This window comes from Rhinoderma darwinii, chromosome 1 (genome assembly GCF_050947455.1).
Source record: "Rhinoderma darwinii isolate aRhiDar2 chromosome 1, aRhiDar2.hap1, whole genome shotgun sequence".
Lineage (NCBI taxonomy): Eukaryota > Metazoa > Chordata > Amphibia > Anura > Rhinodermatidae > Rhinoderma > Rhinoderma darwinii.
The window spans coordinates 483,438,024-483,462,306 of NC_134687.1; the positions used below are offsets into that span (position 1 = coordinate 483,438,024).

General features: G+C 41.1%; 1 protein-coding gene across 6 annotated transcripts in view; it reads left to right on the forward strand.

Annotated features, from left to right (window-relative positions):
* Positions 1-24,283, forward strand: part of ATXN2 (ataxin 2) — a 147,181-nt gene that overhangs the window by 116,971 nt on the left and 5,927 nt on the right. For all 6 annotated transcript variants that reach the window (XM_075834827.1, XM_075834845.1, XM_075834853.1 and 3 more), the window contains 4 exons: positions 2,385-2,569; positions 3,788-3,920; positions 18,853-18,903; positions 21,843-21,985. In XM_075834827.1, the coding sequence (XP_075690942.1) occupies positions 2,385-2,569; positions 3,788-3,920; positions 18,853-18,903; positions 21,843-21,985 (512 nt within the window). The remainder of the gene's footprint in view (positions 1-2,384; positions 2,570-3,787; positions 3,921-18,852; positions 18,904-21,842; positions 21,986-24,283) is intronic.

Sequence of the window (24,283 nt, forward strand, 5' to 3'; positions counted from 1 at the left end):
CCCGGCTCCTGGCATCATAGTTATGTACGATACTAGGAGTCCCTGCCGCAAAACTGTCCTGTACTGTAATCATGTTTTCAGTATGGGACAGTAGTTCCACGGAGAGGCAAGGGCTCCTAGTATCGTACATAACTATACCAGGAGCCCGGCTCCCTGCAGGGTGTTCGGTCCGGGCCTTTCGGCCGAAATACGTTCCGTCCATTACGGACGTAATGTGCTCGTGTGAATCCAGCCTAATAGGAACCTTATGCAACTCGCTGTGTTTGCCCCACATGCAGCCAAGTTTCTATGTTACTCCTTTGTACGATTCATGTCAGCATTCAAACCAAGAATCCATGGCCCCCATCTTGACCACCTGCAATATTACGAAACGCCTAATGCTAAACATGCCGAAACTGAATGTGACCATTCCCTTTCCTCGGTTGTTGATGGCCTTAACTAATGAGGGGCCATGGTGGGCATCTTGAGCCGCCTTTCCGACCAACCCTCTCTGAACTGCCCATCCAAATCCTCCTCGTATGGCAGGCCTCCAAAACGGGTCAGATCTGCTTTTTCCCACCCGCCATCTGTGTCTCCTATCTCGTCAATCTCTCCCCTACCCTCAAAGGAAAGGTTTTGTCTGAAGGTGAAATTTCAGATTCAAAATCTGAACTAGACAACAAGAAATCCTCTACTATGGACAGTCTTATCAATCTGGTCCGAGACACATTAGGCGGAGTTCACACTGCGTTGTATAATCAGTTACTCTGGTCCGTTTTTAGATCAGAATAAGAATAAAAACAGATCCGTTAAAAATTCAACAAATCAAAATCAATCAAAACAACGGATGTAACGGATGCAGTTTCAAAATCCCATTGAAATCAATGGGATTTTTAACACATCCATTTTTATTCTGATCTAAAAACGGATCGGCGTAACAACAGATTATACAACGCAAATGTGAACTTAGCCTTCCATATCACCGAACCTCGTAAGCCATTTTACTCTATCAAAGTTTGAAGAAGTTGTCTCCAAGGAATAGAAACATCCTGACCTTTTCCCCAGACTTCACACTTGGATCTTATGTATTCTTTTCCAGAGGATAGCTTCTCCAAATTAATGAAATCGCCAGCAGTGGACCATCCTGTCTCTCGCCCAGCCGAGACTACTCCTCTAATGGCGGACGCAGCCTTGTTCCACAATCCCTCAGACCGCCGCATAGAGTTCTTCTATAGGTCCTCCTTTGAGGCTGCTGGCTCGGCCTTTAGACTAATTTTTGCTTCTGCATGGGTCAGCAGTACCTCCACTGAATGGGTTTGCCGACTCCTTCATGCTATTCTCTCTGGAGCACCCACTGAATAATTACTGGACGTGTCTCATCGGCTGTCTAGTGCTACCGAGTATCCGTGCAAAGCCTCCCTGGATACAGGTCGCCTTGTGGCTTGTGGCTCGGCATCCATTGTTGCCATCTGCAGATCTGCCTGGCTTAAAATGTAACTGTCGTTTTCAAAAAAAAAAATTCCGAAAAATAAATAGCACAAGCGAATATAAGAACCTTTGTAAGATATACTAAAAGAGAAAAATGTCTCTTCCTTCCACTTATCAGATTCCTTCCCCCTGCAGCCCAACATTTCGATCACCCTGAATTTACTGCTACGATTCTTATTCAGCAAGACAGAGATAGACAGTTCACTGAAAGAACATGTTACAGCTGCCGATAGAAGTTTATGGAGAGAAGGGGAAGGCGTATGGAGCTTCTGGAGGGGGACATAGACGTTTTACTAGAGTTCAGCACTGGGGTGGAACTGTAAAACACTTACTAGAAGCAGGACATTACACAGCAGTAAGGAGCAGTCTAGCTGTCAATCAAGCACTAGGATAATCTAAAACCCTTACCAAAGCCGCAGCATCTGTTGGTGTCCTACTGCTCTGTTTCTCTCCAGAATCTCACTCCTGTTCTCCTGTCCCCTCTCAATAGACCTATATGGGCAGCTATAACCTGATCCCTCAGTGATCGATCTGCATTTCTACCTCACTGAATAGGGATTTTAACAGTGAATTGAAAGAGTGACCAGTGCAATAGACCAGGGGAGGAGGAGAGTAGCCTGATAACTTGTGAGAGAGGCATTTATCTCTAATAAGATCTATTACAAGCAGAGATGAGGAAACTGAGGAAGTAGATTGACTCATTAAAAAAAAAATCAAATTTCTATTTTTTTTATGCCATATATCCATCTCCCAAGTTCTAACTATGAATTATTGAAAAACAAATAAAAAAATAATTCCAACTTTATTTGAACTATTATGTGGTATTATAGTTTAGGGTAAAAACATTAAACTTTCATCTGATGTCTGGTTATACAGTATAAAATATTATTGATTTGGTTTTTCTTTGTTTTGTGCAGTACAAAATATGCCTCAGCAACGCCAGGATCAGCATCACCAGAACACGATGATGCACCCGGTGTCTGCAGCAGGACCACCTATAGTAGCTACTTCACCTGCCTACTCTGCACAGTATGTTGCTTATAGCCCACAACAATTCCCTAGTCAGCCTCTTATGCAGCATGTTCAGCACTATCAGTCACAGGTAACCTTGCTTTTCAATGTTTTATTTCTTATTAGTTTACGAAGCTTGTCTATTTTAGGAAAATATGATTTTACTTTATCTTCCCTATACTTGTACAGATTCTATAATTCAGTTCGCGTTACCCTTACATGAAAATGTATCTTTAAAGGGAATGTGTCGCTAGGAAAAAAAAAAATTTTTTTTTTTTTTTTTTTGTTAGTGTATAAATGAAACATTGTTCTAATTTTTTCACGAGTCAGGAAATATTATAAATTAGATTCTAATTTATAACCTTTCCCAGTGCTGGTCACTAGATGGAGCAATTCCCAAAATTGCAGCATTGGCATGTGGGAAAGCAACCACATTGCTTTATGCTGTAAAATTTGAGAAGACACACTCGCTCTAGTGAGCTCACAGATTCCCCCCTCCCTTATCCTGGCTAGTGCCAGGAGAAAGGAGGGGATTGAACGTTCAAACCTCCTACACTGTGTGCCGCCATTTTTTGAGCGAATACACAGTGTAGTAGGCTTACATACAGTAGTAATCACACACTAAAACACGTACATACACAGAAATAACTTACCTGCCGCCGCCGCTCCCTCCGGTCCGTCCGCTCAGTCTGCTCCCTCCGCTCCAAGTGCACAAGTCCGGAAGCCGCGTCCAGAAGTAGTAATCTTACTGTCCGGCCGCGGCTTCTGGTCCACAAGAAAATGGCGCCGGACGTCGCTCGGCCGAAGATCTTCCATTTGGACTGTGTGGGAGCTGCGCATTCCCACACAGACGGCGTACAGCATAGTGAATGGAACGGCTCCCGTTCGCATTCTCTATGGGGATGTATGTGCCGTATTCCATCTCTGTATGTGTCGTTAATCGACACATACAGAGATGGAAAAAAAAAGGCAGCCCCCATAGACAAAAAAAAGTTCAAAAATAAAAAAGTAAAACACAAACAAAAATAAATAAAACATTTTTTAATAAAACACTAAAAGCAAATTGATATAAAAATTTTTTTTTCGCGACACCCTTCCTTTAAGATCTGAAGGGGTCATGCACGCATTGATTAGAGAAATGTTGGTTGCATATGAACATGTTATGCATTACTAATATTTAATAATGCAACATATTACAATAGTACATATTTTGTAATACAACTATTAGCTGAGCTGTTTGTTTTTTTTTTGTACTTCAGTTTTGTATGGTAATTTACAATTTGATTTTCTGGTTTCTTTGGTTTTTCAGCATCCCCATGTGTATAGCCCTGTAATTCAAGGAAACTCTAGAATGATGGCTCCGCCATCACATGCTCAGGCTGGTTTAGTGTCTTCATCTGCTGCACAGTATGGAGCTCCAGAACAAACACATGCTATGTATGGTAAGACACCAGCTTAATCTCTGCATCTGCTTTTCTTTCTGAATACAAATTATGTGACTCCTTCGATTCATTTTTGATATTTAAAGAGGCTCTGTCCCCAGTTTACAAGTGCCCTATCTCCTACCTAATCTGATCGGCGCTGTAATGTAGAGCACAGTGATTTTTATTTTGAAAAACGCAAATTTTTGAGCAAGTTATGAACAATTTTAGATTTATGCTAATTAGTTAATGACCAACTGGGCGTTTTTACTTTTTACCAAGTGGGCGTTGTACAGAGGAGTGTATGACGCTGACCAATCAGCGTCATACACTTCTCTTCATTCCAGCCCAGCTTGTTTCACTGCACAGCGTGATCTTGCAAGATCACGCTGTGACGGGACTTCCTCCCATGGGTCCTTCACCGGAGCGATGGAAGTGTCAACAGACATCGCCTCCAGCCGTACCAGGACGTTTATCCGGATCTGCAGCGACTGGAGGCGATGTCTGTTTAGACTTCCATGGCTCCGGTGAAGAACCTGTGGGAGGAAGTCCCATCACAGCGTGATCTCGCAAGATAACTCTGTGCAGTTTAACCCTTTCAGGACCAGACTAATTTTCGTTTTTATGGATTTGTTTTTTCCTCACATGAGGGCTCAATTTTTACGGGACAAATTGTACTTTCTAATGTTACTAATTAATATTATGTGTGATGATGGACTGGGAAGCTGGAAAAAAATTCAGTATTGGGTGGAATTGGAATAAAACAGCAGTTCCTTCATTTTCTTATGGGTTTCATTTTTACAGTGTTAACTGTATGGTGAAAGTGACACATTACCTTTATTCTGTGGGCCAGTACAATCACGGTGATACCAAATGTATACAGTTCTTGTTAGGTTTTCGTACCTTTAAAAAAAAATTCTTTCAAAATCTACATTTTTTTTAAAAAATGTATTAATTTTTTTAATTTGCATCACCATATTGTGACCCCTGACAACTTTTTATTTTTTATTTTTTTCCATATATATTTCTGTGTATAGAGCTATGTAAAGGCATCTTTTTGTACATGGAAAGAGTTTTTATTAACCCCTTCCCACTCCTGGACGTACTATTAGGTCATGGTAGCTGTATCGTTCGCGCTCCATGACCTTATAGTACGTCACGGGAGTAACAGCCATTTCGGCCGTCTTCCCGACACATGCAGGAGCTGTGACAGCTGCTGTCTCGTACAGCAGTTGCCGCAGCTCCTACAGCGGGGACCGGCGATGGTGGCTATGGCAACCGGACGCCTAACAATGGCGTCCGGCTATCCTACGGAAGCCTAGTGGGTTCTGACAAAGTCAGGACCCACTATGCTTGCTGTTAGTGAGTAGCTGACCGCTCTAATACACTGCACTACGCATGTAATGCAGTGTATTAGAATAGCGATCACGGCCTCCTGCCCTCAAGTCCCCTAGTGGGACAAAGTAATAAAGTTAAAAAAAGAAAGTTGTGTTAAATTAAGAAAATAAAAGTTTTAAAAGTAAAAATCCCCCTTTTTCCCTTTATTATTAATAAAAATAGATAATTAAACTATAAATAATTGGTATTGCCACGTCCGTAACGGCCTGAACTACAAAATTATTTCGTTATTTATCCCACGCGGTGAAAGCCATAAAAGAAAATAACAATAAACCATACCAGAATCACCATTTTTTTGTCACTTTACCTCCCTAAAAAGAGATCAAAAAGTCGCATGTACCTAAAAATGGTACTGATCGAAACTACAGTTCGTTACGCAAAAAACAAGTCCTTGCACGGCTTTATTGATGAAAAAATAAAATAGTTCTGGCTTTTAGAATATGGTAACACAAAAAAAATATGAAGTATTTTATTGTGCAAACGGCATAAGACATAAAAAAAAACTATAAACATCTGGTATCGCCGTAATCGTATCGCCACGCAGAATAAAGTGAATGTGTCATTTATAGCGCACGGTGAACGCTGTAAAAAAAAAAAATAGAATAAAAAAACAATAGTAGAATTGCTGTTTTTTAGTCACCGCGCCACTTAAAAATAGAATAAAAATTGATCAAAAAGTCGCATGCACCCCAAGAAAACTACAATGAATTCCTCAAGGGGTCTAGTTTCCAAAATAGGGTAATTTTTGGGGGGTTTCCACTGTTTTGGCACCACAAGACCTCTTCAAACCGGACATGGTGCCTAATAAAAAAGAGGCCTCAAAATCCACTAGGTGCTCCTTTGCTTCTGAGGCCTGTGTTTCAGTCCATTACCGCACTAGGGCCACATGTGGGATATTTCTCAAAACTGCAGAATCTGGGTAATAAGTATTAAGTTGCGTTTCTCTGGTAAATCCTTTTGTGTTACAGAAAAAAATGGAATAAAAAGGATTTTCTGACAAAAATAAATAAATATGTCAATTCCACCTCTACTTTGCTCTAAATTCATGTGAAACACCTAAAGGGTTAATAAACTTTCTAAATGCTGTTGTGAATACTTTGAGGGGTCTAGTTTCTAAAATGGGGTGTTTGATGGGGGTGTCTAATATATAGGCCCCTCAAAGCAACTTCAGAACTGAACTGGAACCTAAAAGAAATTAGGCACTACTTCGCTACTTACATTATATTGATAATGAGCCGTGCCCACCCCGAGATGACCCCAGTTTTGACCGTTTGTAAAAATGGAGACCCCTATTAGACCGTTTCAGTGCTCGGTTTTCCCAAGCATACACCACGAGACGTGTATTTCTATTGCTGAGTCCTTGGTACGTTTTAAAGGGAGGCTTCAATTCTTAAATTCCGCCAGTACCTGCCGAGTAAGAGGGCAAGGTATGGCGTGAAGATGTATAAGCTGTGCGAGAGTGCACCAGGGTATACCTACAAATTTAGGATATATGAAGGGAAGGACACCAGTATTCAGCCCCAGAATGACACCCCCCCCCTACTGTGTGTTAATGCAAAAATTGTGTGGGATTTGGTGCACCCACTGCTGGACCAGGGTTACCACCTCTACCTGGATAATTTTTATACCAGCGTCCTACTCCAAGTGTCCCGCTTCCAGAAGTCCTGCGGCATGCGGCACTGCTAGAAGAAATCTGAGAGGCCTCCCTAAGACTCTGCTTGGGCAAACACTCAGAAGGGGTGAAAGCTGGGCACAATCCAGCAGCAACATATTGTGTGTCAAGTACAAGGACAAGAGAGATGTCCTTGTATTGACAACAATACATGGCCACACCAGTACCCATGTACCTGTACGAGGTACCAGTACAGAGACCCCCAAACCAGACTGCATCTTGGGCTACAATAGGTACATGAGAGGGGTGGACTTGTCAGATCAAGTCCTGAAGCCCTACAGCGCCATGCGGTCTGGTATAAGAAGCTGGCCGTGCACATCATACAGATGGCATTGTACAATGCGCACGTGCTACATCGATGTGCAGGCCAGAGGGGAACTTTCCTGTAATTTCAAGAGGTGGTTATCAAGAACCTAATCTTTAGGGACCAAGAAGTACTTCTGGAAGCGAGGCCACAAGCATCATACCAGTGCAACACTTTCCAGGAGAAGTTCCCCAAACTGGCAACAAGGAAAATAGTCAAGAGTTGCAAAGTCTGCTATAAGAGGGGGATAAGGGAGGACACAGGATATCAATGTGACAAGTGTCCCGAAAAACCAGGGTTCTGTATGATCGTGTTTTAAAATTTATCATAGATCCCTTAGATTTTTAATCTACCCTGACACACTCCGCATTGGGTTATCCTCCTCATCTTTCCCTTCTGAGCCTTGCTGTGTGCCCAGGCAGCTGATAACAGCCACTTGTAGGGTATTGCCGTACCCAGGAGAACCCACATTACGGTTTATGGGGTGTATATCTCCGGTGGCGCATGCTGGGCACAATATATTGGACACTGAAAGGGCATATATGTATAGAAAATTGCAAATCTCACTCTGCATCATCTGCTGCGCATTATCTTTTACACAATACCTGTGGGATCAAAATGCTCATTACACCTCTAGATGAATGCCTTAAGGGGTGTACATTTTAAAATGGGGTCACTTCTTGGGGATTTCAACTGTACTGGTACCTCAGGGGCTTCTTCATTCACGACTTAGCACCAGAAAAGATCCAGTAGGCCAAATGGTGGTCCTTCCCTTCTAAGCCCTGCCGTGTGCCCAGGCAGCAGATAACCGCTACATGTAGGGTAGTGCCGTACCCAGGAGAACCCACATTACAATTTATAGTGTGTATATCTCAGGTGGCGCATGCTGGGCACAATATATTGGACACTGAAATGGCATACATATATAGAAAATTGCAAATCTCACACTGCACCATCTGCTGCGCATTACCTTTTACACAATACCTGTGGGATAAAAATGCTCACTACACCTCTAGATGAATGCCTTAAGGAGTGTAGTTTCCAAAATGGGGTCACTTCTAGTGGGTTTCCGTTGCTTTGATACCTCTGGGGCTCTGCAAATGCGACATGGCACCCGAAAACCAATCCAGCAAAATCTTCACTGCAAAGAACACAGCGCTCCTTTCCTTCTGAGCTCTCACATGGGCCCAAACGGCCGTTTATCACCACAAATGGGGTATTGCTGCACTCAGGACAAATTGGGCAACAAAATGTTTTTGTTTTTTTATTTCTTGTGAAAATAAGAAATTTTAGCCAAAAATACATATTGTAAAAAAATTCATTTTTTAAATTTCACAGCCCAATTCAAATACGCGCTGTGAAAAAAGGGTGTGGTCAAAATTGTAACAACCATACATTAATTCCTTGAGGGGTGTAGTTTCCTAAATTTGGTAACTTTTGGAGTATTCCTACTGTTGGCACCTCAACACCTCTTCAAACCTGGCATGCTGCCTAAAATATATTGTAATAAAAATGAGGCCCCAAAATGCACTAGGTGCTTCTTTGCTTCTGGGGCTTGTATTTTAGTCCATGAGCGCACTAGATCCACATGTGGGACATTTTGAAAATCTGGACAATACATATTTCGTAGTGTTTCTCTGGTAAAACCTTCCGTGTTACAGAAAAAAAAAATGGAATAATATTGAAATTCAGCAAGAAAAATGAAATTTGAAAATTTCACCTGCACTTTGCTTTAATTCCTGTAAAATGCCTAAAGGGTTAAAAAAAACTTTCTAAATGCTGTTTTGAATACTTTGAGGGGTCTAGTTTTTAAAATGGGGTGTTTTATGGGGGTTTCTAATACATAGGCCCCTCAAAGCCACTTCAGAACTGAACAGGCACCTTAAAAAAGGCTTTTGAAATTTTCTAATAAATATATATAACATTTCCATGTGCTGGTCACTAGAGGGAGCAATTCCCAAAATTGCAGCATTGGCAATGTGGTAAAGCAACCTCATTGCTTTATGCTGCAAATTTGGGGTAGACACACTCGCTCTAGTGTCCTCACACAATTCCCCTCCGTTATCCTGGCTAGTGCCAGGAGAAGGAGGGGGTTGAATCTTCAAACCTCCTACACTGTACCGCCATTTTCTGAGCGAATGCACAGTGTAGGAAGATTAGATACAGTGGTAATCAGACAGTATAACATACACAAACGTAATACACACATCACATACACAAACATAACTTACCTGCTCCTGCCGCCTCCGCTCCTATTCCTTGCGTCTTCGCTGCCTTGAACATATGGCCGGAAGCCGCGGCCGGAAGTAGTCCTCTTACTGTCCCGGCGCGGCTTCCGGGCAACATGAAAATGGCGCCGGATTTCGCTCTGCGGAAGACCTTCCTTTTGGTTTGTGTGGGAGCAGCGCATGCGCCGTTCCCACACAGACGGCGTCTGTTATAGTGAATGGAACGGCTCCCGTTCGCATTCTCTATGGGGATGTATGTGCCGTATTCCATCTCTGTATGTGTCGTTAATCGAAACATACAGAGATGAAAAAAAAATTGCAGCCCCCATAGAGAAGTAAGAGTAAAGTAAAAAGTGTAACACAAATAAATAAAATTTATTTTAATCTCAAACTAAAAGCAATATTATATATTAAAAAAAAAATAATCATTTGACATCTTCCCTTTAAATCTAATGTTAAAATTCTGTACTGATGATCTACTCTTCTCACAAACAAGAACGTGCATTCACGGTCATCGAGAAGATCTTTTCGAAATGGTGACAAATTGAATCACAATGTATATAAGAATGTTGCATAGTTTTTTTTAAATGCAATGGTTAATCTTTATTTACATAATTATGGGTAATCAGAGAATGTAGCTTTACACTGAATTCATAATTTTTAAAGGAAAATTTGCCAAACGCTTTTTAAAAATCTGGTCAAACCCTACAGAAATTACGCTTAGGACTTTAAACCTTTAGTTTTTTGGATGAGCCCACTGCGAAAATAAAGAATCCAGCAATTATTATTTTTTTGCCTATATAGTGCAGCACGGGCTATTAACCCCTTCCTGCTTTGCCCATTTTTGACCTTCCTGACAGAGCCTCGTTTTTCAAATCTGACAGGTTTCACTTTGTAGTAATAACTTCGGAATGCTTTTACCTATCCAAGCTATTCGGAGATTGTTTTCTCGTGACACATTGGAATTTATGTTAATGGGAAATTTCCTCGACACGTTTCAGTATTTATTTGTGAAAAACTCAAAAATGTAGAGAAATTGCTAAAATTAGCATTTTTCTACCTTTAAATGCATCTCCTTGTAAGACAGACAGTTATACCACACAAAATTGTTGCTAATTAACATCCCCCATATGTCTGCTTTAGATTGGCATAGTTTTTTGAACATTCTTTTATTTTTCTAGAACGTTACAAGGCTTAGAACTTTAGCGGCAATTTCTAACATTTTCAAGAAAATTTCAAAAGGCTATTTTTACAGGGGCCAGTTCAGTTGTGAAGTGGCTTTGAGGGCCTTATATATTAGAAACCCCCAATAAGTCACCCCATTTTAAGAACTTCACCCCTCAAAGTATTCAAAACAGCATTTAAAAAGTTTCTTAACCCTTTAGACGTTTCACAGGAATTAAAGCAAAGTAGGTGAAATTTACAAATTTCGTATAATTTTTTCAGCAATTTATTTTTAATCCATTTTTTATTTTTTTTGTAACACAGGAAGTTTTACCAGGGAAACTCAATATTTATTGCCCAGATTCTGCAGTCTTTATAAATATCCCACATGTGGCCCTAGTGCGCTAATGGACTGAAACACCGGCCTCAGAAGCAAAGGAGCACCGAGTGGATTTTGGGGCCTCCGTTTTTTATTAGGATATATTTTAGACACCATGTCTGGTTTGAAGAGCTCCTGCGGTGCCAAAACAGTGGAAATCCCCCAAAAGTGAGCCAATTTGGGAAACTACACCCCTCAAGGAAATTATCTAGGGGTATAGTGAGCATTTTGACCCCACGTGTTTTGCAGAAATTATTGGAAGTAGGCTGTGAAAATGAAAATCTTAATTTTTTCAAAGAAAATTTAGGTTTAGCTTATTTTTTCTCTTTTCCACAAGGAATAAAAGAGAAAAAGCACCGCAACGTTTGTTAAAGCAATTTCTCCCGAGTAAAACAATACCCCACGTGTGTTCATTAATGACTGGACTCACAGCAGGGCTTAGAACGGAAGTAGCGCCATTTGGCTTTTGGAGCTCAAATTTAGCAGGAATGGTTTACGGAGGCCATGTCGCATTTGCAAATCCTCTGAGGGACTAAAACCGTGTGAACGCTCAAAAAGTGACTCTATTTAGGAAACTACACCCCATGAGAAATTCATCTAGGGGTGTAGTGAGCATTTTGACCTCACAGGTGTTTCATAGATTGTATTCGAGTTGGGCAGTGAAAATAAAAAAAAGAAAAGCTGAGAAGTGACCCCATTTTGGAAACTACACCCCTCAAGGCATTTATTAAGGGGTGTAATGAGCATTTTCACCCACAGGTCTTTTCCATAAATGATTGCGCTGTGGATGGCACAAAGTAAAAATATAAATTTTTCCCTATATATGCCATTTCAGTGGCAAATATGCCATACCCAGCTTGTGCCACTGGATACACACCCCAAAAATTGTTAAAAGGGTTCTCTTGGGTATGGCGATGCCATATGTGTGGAAGTAAACCGCTGTTTGGGCACGCTGTAGTGAGGTAGCGCCTTTTGGAGCGTGGATTTTGCTTGGTAGTAGTTTTGTTTGGAGTTTTACTGGTATTTCAGTTTATAATGTGGGGGTACTTGTAACCTGGGCAGAGTACATCAGGGGCATAGTCAAGTGGTACAATAATGGGGTAAAAAAAACAATAAAATAATCCATAAAATATTTGTTACACTGATAAATGATGTCCTTTCTTATCCCCTTTTGGTCCACACTCCGCACGTTTGTAGTTTGGGGAATGTAGCTGGGAAGTGTTGTCCTGGTATAATACGGGCACCCTCGCTTCCAGCATATATGTTTTAGGCCTTACCGTTCCTGGTTCCCTAATTTTAGGGCCTTGATAAATTGCCTTTTGAAACAGATGAAATGTTCCCCTCGGGCCGGCACAACCGCATATTTTTCTTTACTGACATATTGGAGCCTTAACTAATTTTATTTTATCATACACGTAGTGGTATGAGGACTGTTTTTGGTTATTTTTTGCATGACGAGCTGTAGTTATTATTGGTACCATTTTGGGGTACATGCGATTTTTTTTTTTATTTTTTTTTTTTTTTTTTATTTTTTTCCCCTATTTTTTGGGAGGCAAGGTGACCAAAAAACAGCAATTCTGGCATAGAGTTTTAATTCTTTTTATACAGTGTTCACCATGCGTTTATAAATTACATGTTAAGTTTATTCTGCGGGTCAGTATGATACCGGCGAATCCTAAGGGCAGTTGTGTTTTATTTTATTACTTTTTACTTTTGACAACTTTTATTTTTACTTTTTTTTTTTACACTTTTTTGTTTAGTCCCACTAGGGGACTTGAAGGTCCAACTGTCAAATACTTTTTCTAATACATTGCACTACCTATGTAGTACAATGTATTAGATCTATCAGTCATTTACTGACAGCAAGCCGATTAGGCTTCGCCTCCGGCCGGGGCCTAGTCGGCTTCTGTAATGGCAAAGCAGGAGGCCATTGTTAGGCCTCCTGTTGCCATAGTAGCAATCGGCAGTCCTCCGATTGCAGGGCAGAGCTGCCGATCTGCTGCCAACCACTAAGATGCAGCGATCGCTGCATCTAAAGCGTTAATGGCAGGAATCAGAGATAGCTCCAGTTCCTACCGTTACAGGTGGATGTCAGCTGTAACATACAGCAGACATCCACCGCTGATGACGTTGGCTCATGACCCAGCTCCATTTTTTGCTTTATTTTCGTTTTTCACTCCCCGCCTTCCAAGAGCCATAACTTTTTTCTTTTTCCGTCAGTAGAGTGTTGCGAGGGCTTATTTCTTGCGGCAGGAGTTGTAGTTTCTATTGACACCATTTAAAGTACCATAAAATGTACTGGGAAACTGAAAAAAAAATTCTTTGCGGGCTGAAATTGGAAAAAAATCGGATTCCATAATTTGGGGGGGGTTTCGTTTTTACTTAACTTCTGCGGCTCAATACAATTACGGTGATACCAAATTTATATAGTTTTTTTTTTAATATTATACTACTTTTACAAAAAAAAATCTATTTGTTAAAATAAAAATTGTTTTGTTTCACCACATTCTGAGAGTCGTAACTTTTTTTATTTTTCGGTTGATTGGGCGGTGGGAGGTCTTATTTTTTGCGGGACGAGCTGTAGTTTTTATTGGTACCATTTTTTGGTACATAAGTGATCAAAAAGTTATTACATTTTTTTTGGAGAGCTTAGGCGACAAAAAAAACGGAGATTTTGGCGGTTTAAATTATTTAAGTTTTTTACGGTGTTCACCGTGAGTTAAATAATGGTATATTGTAATAGTTCAACCTTTTACGGACGTAGCGATACCAATTTTGTTTATTTTTTTACATTACTTTAAGTTTAAAAAAAAAACTTTTCCCATTTTTCTTAAGTTTTTAGTAGTGAGAAAAATGTTTTTTAATTCTTCTACACATTTTATTAGTCTCCTTAGGGGACTTGAACCAGCGATCATTGGATCGCTGGTGTAATATACTGTAATACTAACTAACGATCGCTGTTCCTGTCCATTAGTCTCGGGTGTCAGCTTTAATACACGGCTGACACCCGCAGCGTATGGAGCCCGCTCCATATATCAACCCCCGCACCATGACGTGCTATTAAGTCATAGTGCGCAAAGGGGACTGCATCCCAACTGTCATTGTGACGTGACAGTCACACTGACAGGAAGCCTCGGAGGACCGGCAGAGGCTGCTCCTCCGAGGCTTCCGTACATGGCAACCCGGAGGCCATTGTCTGACCTCCGATTGCCACAACAAGCATCGGCAGCCCCCACAATCACTTAGTGGGGTCTGCTGATATGCTTCAAACCACTTAAATGCGGCGATCGCAATCAGTCGCCGCATTTATGGGGTTCATTCCTGAAATCAGCGGCGATGGTCCGCTGATCGGCTAGAGTGGAGTGTCAGCTGTCGGGGACAGCTGACCTCCCGGTTCCCAGACACTGTCCGTTAAGACCGTTTGTACCGGGAACCACTCCGCAACTGTAGGTCCTGGTGCGGGAAGCAAGCCCTCTGCAGGACGTACAGTTGCGGCGCAGCCCGTGAAGAGGTTAATAAAGGCAGTCCAGGGGGCCTTCATTAGGCCCCTGGGCTGCCATGACAATCATCTGTGCCTCCCGGTCTGGACACGGGGAGGGCGATGAGCTGCCAGAGGGTGGTGCCCCCTCTTTCGAACTACTCAGATGCTGCGATTCGTTCCGATCGCAGCATCTAAAGGGTTAAACGGTCAGGAACAGAGCGATTGCCGTTCATGGCTGTTAAGGGGGTTTTACACAGGACTATTATTGTGCAGACGAGCGTTCATATAAAGCTCATTGGCGATAATTGCCCTGTGTAAACGGGAACGATCAGCAGATGAACGAGCAAACCCTCGATCATCTGCTGGTTGTATAGTTTTAAAGTGAAATATTATCGTTGTCGTCAGCACATCTCCCTGTGTAAACAGCGAGACGCGCTGCCGACATGATGTACAGTGAAGGAAATAAGTATTTGATCCCTTGCTGATTTTGTAAGTTTGCCCACTGTCAAAGACATGAACAGTCTAGAATTTCTAGGCTAGGTTAATTTTACCAGTGAGAGATAGATTATATAAAATTAAAAAAAAAGAAAATCACATTCTCAAAATTATATATATTTATTTGCATTGTGCACAGAGAAATAAGTATTTGATCCCTTTGGCAAACAAGACTTAATACTTGGTGGCAAAACCCTTGTTGGCAAGCACAGCAGTCAGACGTTTTTTGTAGTTGATGATGAGGTTTGCACACATGTTAGATGGAATTTTGGCCCACTCCTCTTTGCAGATCATCTGTAAATCATTAAGATTTCGAGGCTGTCGCTTGGCAACTCGGATCTTCAGCTCCCTCCATAAGTTTTCGATGGGATTAAGGTCTGGAGACTGGCTAGGCCACTCCATGACCTTAATGTGCTTCTTTTTGAGCCACTCCTTTGTTGCCTTGGCTGTATGTTTCGGGTCATTGTCGTGCTGGAAGACCCAGCCACGAGCCATTTTTAATGTCCTGGTGGAGGGAAGGAGGTTGTCACTCAGGATTTGACGGTACATGGCTCCATCCATTCTCCCATTGATGCGGTGAAGTAGTCCTGTGCCCTTAGCAGAGAAACACCCCCAAAACATAATGTTTCCACCTCCATGCTTGACAGTGGGGACGGTGTTCTTTGGGTCATAGGCAGCATTTCTCTTCCTCCAAACACGGCGAGTTGAGTTAATGCCAAAGAGCTCAATTTTAGTCTCATCTGACCACAGCACCTTCTCCCAATCACTCTCAGAATCATCCAGATGTTCATTTGCAAACTTCAGACGGGCCTGTACATGTGCCTTCTTGAGCAGGGGGACCTTGCGGGCACTGCAAGATTTTAATCCATTACGGTGTAATGTGTTACCAATGGTTTTCTTGGTTACTGTGGTCCCAGCTGCCTTGAGATCATTAACAAGTTCCCCCCGTGTAGTTTTCGGCTGAGCTCTCACCTTCGTCATGATCAAGGATACCCCACGAGGTGAGATTTTGCATGGAGCTCCAGATCGATGTCGATTGACAGTCATTTTGTATGTCTTCCATTTTTTTACTATTGCACCAACAGTTGTCTCCTTCTCACCCAGCGTCTTACTTATGGTTTTGTAGCCCATTCCAGCCTTGTGCAGGTCTATGATCTTGTCCCTGACTGGCATCCTTAGAAAGCTCTTTGGTCTTGCCCATGTTGTAGAGGTTAGAGTCAGACTGATTACTTGAGTCTGTGGACAGGAGTCTTTTATACAGGTGACCATGTAAGACAGCTGTCTTTAATGCAGGCACCAAGTTGATTTGGAGCGTGTAACTGGTCTGGAGGAGGCTGAACTCTTAATGGTTGGTAGGGGATCAAATACTTATTTCTCTGTGCACAATGCAAATAAATATATATAATTTTGACTATGTGATTTTCTGTTTTTTTTTAAATATAATCTATCTCTCACTGGTAAAATTAACCTAGCCTAAAAATTCTAGACTGTTCATGTCTTTGACAGTGGGCAAACATACACAATCAGCAAGGGATCAAATACTTATTTCCTTCACTGTATAGGGAAGAGCGATCGGAGTAACATGCCTAACAAAGTGGTAGGCATGTTTTGTTTAAATTCAAATGGTACAAGCTCCCAAGAATTAATTTTAATTCAAGGTTGTAATGCTACGAAACATGAAAAACACCAATGGGGTGAACACTTTCGCAAGGCAGTGTATATAGTAAGGATATATTCACATAAAGTGTTAATGATATGCAACTTGACAGAGCTTGGATTTTGCATCATCCACGTCAAGGCTGCCAAAGGCGCCTCTTCTAAATGAAATACTTGTGCATTTTGTGTGTAATGAATGTAGATCACCTTGTAGAGACTTCTCATCGGTAGGTGCTGTGAAGACGACTTATTGGTCGCGTTCATACGCTGGAAAATAACTTGCACGAACTGCTTCAATTTATAAATCTAACAAGAACTGCTTTTTTTTGTTTCTAGGACCAGTAATGTCAGCAGGTTTGCGTGTTTTCATTTTATTTTGTTTACATATTGAGCTTTGTCCACTTTCCCAGTTAATATAAAGGAACTTTTTAATAATCATGGGAATTCCCTCTCAGAAGATCAGCTGCTGCTTTGCCAAACAGAGAATCCTTGTCTGTAGCTTTCTCTACAGTTGGAGGTTTTTCATTCCCTATTCAGAAGAAGCCCTGTTACACATCCTATAAATAAGTGTATGCTGTATAGGATATGGACAATCGCTGCCTTGTCATCTAATGTTCTACTGGTATTTAACATGTATATTTTCAGCCCTTGAACACAGAGTTTTGTCTTGCTTTTAGACAAATGTTTTTTTGTTTAATTTATTAAATTTATTTTACTGTTAAAGAAAAAAAAAAGAATATAAATTGACATGAACATAGAAACCAGTCTTATTTTCCAGCCATAGACATTAGATGGTCTCCGGCTGAATCTGTGCTTCTATGGTTGTGACATCACTTGACAATCTGTGTTGTTGGGTTGACTTAAGAGTCTGTACTTGGCTCTGTGTGCCACCTTCTGTTTGCATGAATGCTCAGGTAATCCGCATACGTTTATTAAAAGCGCACAGCAGGTGGATGTTTTGCGCATTTGCAACTGGCATCCAATGTCTCTGGCACTTTACAGTTTAAAGCGTTCCTATCATTAGTGTGTGTGGTTTTGATTTTTGTACATGTGAATGTATGAAACTTTAGAATATTTCTTACTGGGAAAGTGGCATTTTTGTCACCTTCCAGCAGCTTGTGGTTCCTTTTTGCTCTCCTGCAGACTCTGTAAATCTTCTGAAACCTCCTCCTATAGTCCCCATAAGGCCTTATTCACACGAGCGTTAAAACGGTCGTCACCCGAACCTATGCAATTCAATGGGGCACATTCAGTGTTTTTCACGCAGCATGGGTCTGCTGAGTGAAGCTCACTGCATATCCTTTTCTTGGGCGTTTTTTGCGTATCATGCACCCATTGAAATCAATGGGTGTGTGAAAGAAACTGGCAGCACACTGATGTCATCCATGTGCTGTCTGTGTTTTTCACGCACCCAGTTGCTAAAGAAATGATGGGAAAAAAATAAAACCCCTCCTTCAGTTATTTTTTTGGCTGACTTAAAAAAAAAACGCGTGACATACAGATAACAAATGCGCGCAAGAAACGCAGACGCACACTGTACACGGATGCCACACGGAATTTCAACGCAGGAAAAAAAGGGGCTGGTCAATGGGCTAATTTTAAGCCGCGATGTGAAAACTGAGTAACTGTGTTCAAACATTCAGGTGTTACTTAAATAATTTTTGACCATAGAAGAGGGTGATGTTAGGGTTAATTAAAGTAATTTATTTAATATGGAAAACTGTGTGAAAGACCTACGAGGCATTTGGCCAACCATTGATTTCTGTTGCAGCTTAAAGGTTTTGGCACTGAACTTTTTATAAAAATGTCTTGAGAAAGGGAGCAGATGTATATCTTCGGTGCCACTCCCAACGTGATGCCCTTGTGTAGTCCCTGTCAATACCTAAACTGGTTAGGCCTCCGCAGTTGGTTATTGTGTCATTGAAAGCTGCGTGTGTAGTCTGGCGAGAGTAAACCAGTGACTTTTTGAACAATCTGGAGAATTCTAAGCTGTCATTTCATAGCTTGACCTCTAGGTGGCAGTGTTTGTGTGCATGACGACATAGATACAATGATGTCTCTCTTCTGCCTCAGTTGGAAGCTGTAGCAGAATAAATGTCATACTCGATGTCCATCATGTCAGCCTTACAATGCTTTCATCAAAGGCTAATCTGCATTTCTATTTCCCCAAATTCAGCATGTCCTAAAATTCCAAACAAGGAGACTGCCCCTTCTTTCTACTTTGCCAGTGAGTTGTTTTTGATTCCCTTTCTTTTACTTGACTATGTTTTTTACAATCACCATTTGTGTTTACAAGCAAATACCATCTTTTTAAACCATAAAATGTGGGGTAGGATGAAGAGCTCATAAAAAGATGCATTATAGTCTCGAAGGATTTGTTACGTTTCAGATAGTAGTAGACCAGCCATAGATTGCATATAGGGTGTTTTTGTTTTGTTTTTTTACTTGGTTGTGTACGATTAACACACAAACACATACACACCCTCTTTCCATATACGTTTTTAGGCTATATGGTTATCCTAGAGGCAGCTGTTCAGATATTAACTGTCCAGGTATTGCACAGACAGCCAGACCACACGTGATACTACATTGTCTGTGATATGGGCAACCTAAAGAGGTTTTTACCCATGAATAACTTTTCTGGCTTGTCAACTAGACATACATTAAAATGTGAACCCAAGAAAGAGAGTTCCTGTTCCCCATTCTCAGGAGAGGTGTCCAGTAACGGTCCATTAAAATGAAGGGGAAAGTTAGGTTATCTCTGCAAAGAATAAGTATCTCCTTATTTTTGACATGATATTTTAAGAAAAATCACCTGTAAAAATATATACTTTTTATAAATATAGAACAGCCTATTAGGAAGGCTGGGTTGACGACCAATATGTTTGTAATAACTGCCCCTCTACTCAGTGGCTGTCACCCATTATTCCCAGACCCTATTAAGGCAAATGAGCCTGTTTCATATAGCTGTATGGGAGCAGAGTATTTCAGTGCATAGCTAGCCAAATTTGCCTGTTAAAGAGGCTCTGTCACCACATTATAAGTGCCCTATCTCCTACATAAGGAGATCGGCGCTATAATGTAGGTGACAGTTATGCTTTTTATTTAGAAAAACAATATATTTTTACCACGTTCGGAGCGATTTTAGCTTTATGCTAATTAGTTTCTTAATGCCCAAGTGGGCGTGTTTTTACTTTAGACCAAGTGGGCGTTGTACAGTGGTCAGCGTCATACACTCCTATCAGTGACCAATCGGCGTCATGCACTTCTCTCCATTCATTTAGTCAGCGCATAGTGACACTGCTTTGTTCGCTATGTGCTGTCTTATACTGACATATTAACGTTACTGAAGTGTTTAGACAGTGAATGGACATTCCTTCCAGCTAGGACGGGATGTCTATTCACAATCCCTGCACTTCGTTAACGTTTCTGTAGTATTTACAGCAGAGCAAAGCATAATCTCCCTGTAACCTGTGTATAGGTTCAGACAGCACCAGATACGTGGAAGGGTGGGGTTTTGCACGGATAGGGGCCCAACCCAAATATAAATATAAGAGTATCTGGCACACCAATTTTGAAACACAGGTATTTTTATTTTGTTTTTTTTTTTTAATGCCAGTGGCCGAGTGCGACGTTTCGGTCTAAGTGACCTTCATCAGGCACTGGGCCGTGCTGGAAAACCGCATAGATGAGCGCTAGTGGTGCTGATAGCGGCTGGCCGCTGTGTCAGGAGCGCCATGACACAGCGGCCAGCCGCTATCCGGTCACTTAGACCGAAACGTTGCACTCTGCCACTGGCATTAAAAACAAAATAAAAATACCTTTGTTTCAAAATTGGTGTGCCGGATACTCTTTTATACTCCCTGTAACCTGTCATCTACAGCGAGATCTGGCGAGATTACACTTGCTCTGCTGTAAGTACCATAGAAACGTTAACGAAGTGCCGGGATTGTGAAGAGACGTCCCGTCCTGGCTGCAAGGAATGTCTATTCACTGTCTAAACACTTCAGTAACGTTAATGTGAACGAGTTATTATGACTTTTTAACCTTCATGTGACTCACATTAATAGTAATTAACCCCATCATGTTCCTCAGTCATAATAGACCACATTTGGTTAGTGTCAGGTACATGATGGGGTTAATTACTACTAATGTGAGGCACATGGAGGTTCAAAAGTCATCACAAAAAAAATGGTTCCATTTTCTGAAGGTATTATTATCATTGGTAAAGCATCATTTTGGTATAGGTAGGTATATATATATATATATCTCTATCTATATATGAATATCTATCTATACCTATACCAAAATGATGCTATTTTCTATTCCCCCCCCCCCCCCAAGGACGTTAATGTGGGACAAGCCGCCATAATAAAGTTTAATAAAGAACAATTGAGCTAAATAATAAATACACATAAAATACCCACCCAAAAAAGGAACGTTCCCCACGCCAATGGTTTACTTAATTTTATCCCTGACACAATTACACTAAAATGAAAAAAAAGCTAATTGTTTTTACTATTTTAAAGCTGTAAGCCTAAAAATTCTAAAATAATAAAAAGGATGTGTACTATAATGATGAAGAGAGAAACGTGCATTGTCTAAGAAAAAAATCTTCGCAAAAATCACTAGCTAGCCCAACAAATAAAAAAAATTATAGCAATTTAATGAATGTTAAAAATGGCTTGATGGTGTCTGGTCCCAAAGTCTCCAAACAGCCTGGTCCTGTACCAGTTCATAACATCAATAGTCTTCACATGGCCTCTGTGCAATCTATTACCTGCTTTCCCGAATAATCCTATCCCTTTTCACACCAAATATACAGCTCTCATACTTGGCAGTAATAAATCCTTGTAAATAAAGCCTGACCTCCTATTATGTGACCTCTACTCATTTGAATGTGAATGTGCGCTAAGGTATGGAGGTCACATGACAGGATGTACATGCAGAGCTAGTGTGTTGATGCCATGGCAACCCCAGAGCAAGCAGTAATGTAAACAAGTACAATGAGAGGAAATGCCTGTTTAGGCTAATGTAAATTTACCCTGCAATCCACGGATAACACATTGTGATATAATCCTTTGTATTGAATGACCCTCAGATCTGCTCAAGTAGGCATGACTCTTTTTTTTTTTTTTAATCTAACTTTCTTTTTCTTGCTTCCAGTTTCTACTAGCTCACTAGCACAGCAGTACGCACACAATGCTGCATTACACGCACACACCCCTCATCCTCAGCCGTCAGCCACCCCTACTGGACAGCAACAATCTCAACATGGAGGCAGTCATCCAGCACCAAGCCCAGTTCAGGTAAAATAAATGTTCTATTCTTAGATTATGTGAAACATATATAGTCTTATCTTGCCTTATGGCGTTAATAAAACCCACATCTATGGTCTCCTTATTATGGTTTATTAATGTTAATGGTGCCATCGCTTAAAGATGATTTCCGTCCAAATGTAAAATGGCCAAATCGGAATTTGGAGCGATTGCCAAAGTTTGTTGGCTATGTTTCTTTTGCTAAGGTTATTGGCTTGTATCGGAGGCCATTTTTGCGACCTTAACTGGAAGTGCAGCAGTATTTGTTATGATAAATGTATTTAGTAGGGGAAACCCCTTTAAAGGGAATGTGTTGCCAGAAAAACATGTTTTTGTTTTTTTAATTAAACATTTAGTGTGTAGGTGATTAAACATTGTTCAAATTTTTTTTATTTTTTTCACGAGTCAGGAAATATTATAAATTAGATTCTAATTTATAATATTTCCCATTGCTGGTCACTAGATGGAGCTATTCCCAAAATTGCAGCATTGCAAAATTGGGTAAAAAGCCCTCGCTCTAGTGAGCTCTCAGCATCCCCCCCTCCTTTATCCTGACTAGTGCCGGGATAAACGAGGGGTTTGAACGGTCTAACCTCCTACACTGTGTCGCCATTTTTTGAGCTAACACACAGTGTAGAAGGTTAACATACAATAGTAAACGTACACAAACACGAACATACATTGAAATCTCTTACCTGCTCCTGCCGCCGCGGCTCCCTCCGGCCCGTCCGCTCCGTCTGCTGCCGCTGGTCCAAGTGCACAAGTCCGGAAGCTGCGACCGGAAGTAGTAATCTTACTGTCCGGCCGCGACTTCCGGTCCACAGGAAAATGGCGCCGGACGGCGCCAATTTCAAATTGGACTGTGTGGGAGCGGCGCATGCGCAGTTCCCACACAGACGGCGTACACAGAAGTGGATGGGACGGGAGCCGTTCGCAGTCCCTATGGGACTGTGGCTGCCGTATTCCATGTCTGTATGTGTCGTTAATCGACACATACAGAAATGGAACAAAAAATGGCAGCCCCCATAGGGAAGAAAAAGTGTAAAAATAAGAAAAAGTAAAACACAAACACACAAATAAATATAAACGTTTTTAATAAAGCACTAACATCTTTAACATATGAAAAATAAATTTGTGATGACACTGTTCCTTTAAGTTTTTGGGGAAATCCTCTAACATTTCTTAAAGGAACAGTGTCATCACAAATTATTTTTTTATATGTTAAAGATGTTAGTGCTTTATTAAAAACGTTTATATTCATTTGTGTGTTTGTGTTTTACTTTTTCTTATTTTTACACTTTTTCTTCCCTATGGGGGCTGCCATTTTTTGTTCCATTTCTGTGTGTGTCGATTAACGACACATACAGACATGGAATACGGCAGCCACAGTCCCATAGGGACTGCGAACGGCTCCCGTCCCATTGACTGCAGTGTACGGCGTCTGTGTGGGAACTGCGCATGCGCCGCTCCCACACAGTCCTATTCGAAATTGGCGCCGTCCGGCGCCATTTTCCTGTGGACCGGAAGTCGCGGCCGGACAGTAATATTACTACTTCCGGTCGCGGCTTCCGGATTTGTGCACTTGCACCAGCGGCAGCAAACGGAGCGGACGGGCCGGAGGGAGCCGCGGCGGCAGGAGCAGGTAAGAGATTTCAATGTATGTTCGTGTTTGTGTGTGTTTACTACTGTATGTAAACCTACTACACTGTGGGTTAGCTCAAAAAATGGCGACACACAGTGTAGGAGGTTACATCGTTCAAACCCCTCGTTTATCCCGGCACTAGCCAGGATAAAGGAGGGGGGGATGCTGAGAGCTCACTAGAGCGAGGGCTTTTAACCCAATGTTGCAATGCTGCAATTTTGGGAACCGCTCCATCTAGTGACCAAAAATGGGTAGTATTATAAATTAGAAATAATTTATAATATTACATGGACTCGTGCAAAAAAATAAAAAAAATTTGAACAATGTTTAATCACCCACACACTAAATGTTTAATTTTAAAAAAAAAAACATGTTTTTCTGGCAACACATTCCCTTTAAGATAAAATTTCCAATCTTTGAATACAATACATGCATACTATAGGTTGTTTCTCAAGAAAGAGTTCTGACAGTGGTAAGGCACTAAGTTTTCAAGCCTTGCCCACAATTTTTTTTTAAAATGCCTTTAGAACTATTCCTGGTGAATTTATATGGTCCCTTTGCATTTGTATCAAAGAGGGAAACTTCAAAAGCACAATCACTGTAACCTCGGCAATAACGGATTTAATGTTTTTGCCTCTCTCTGCCAC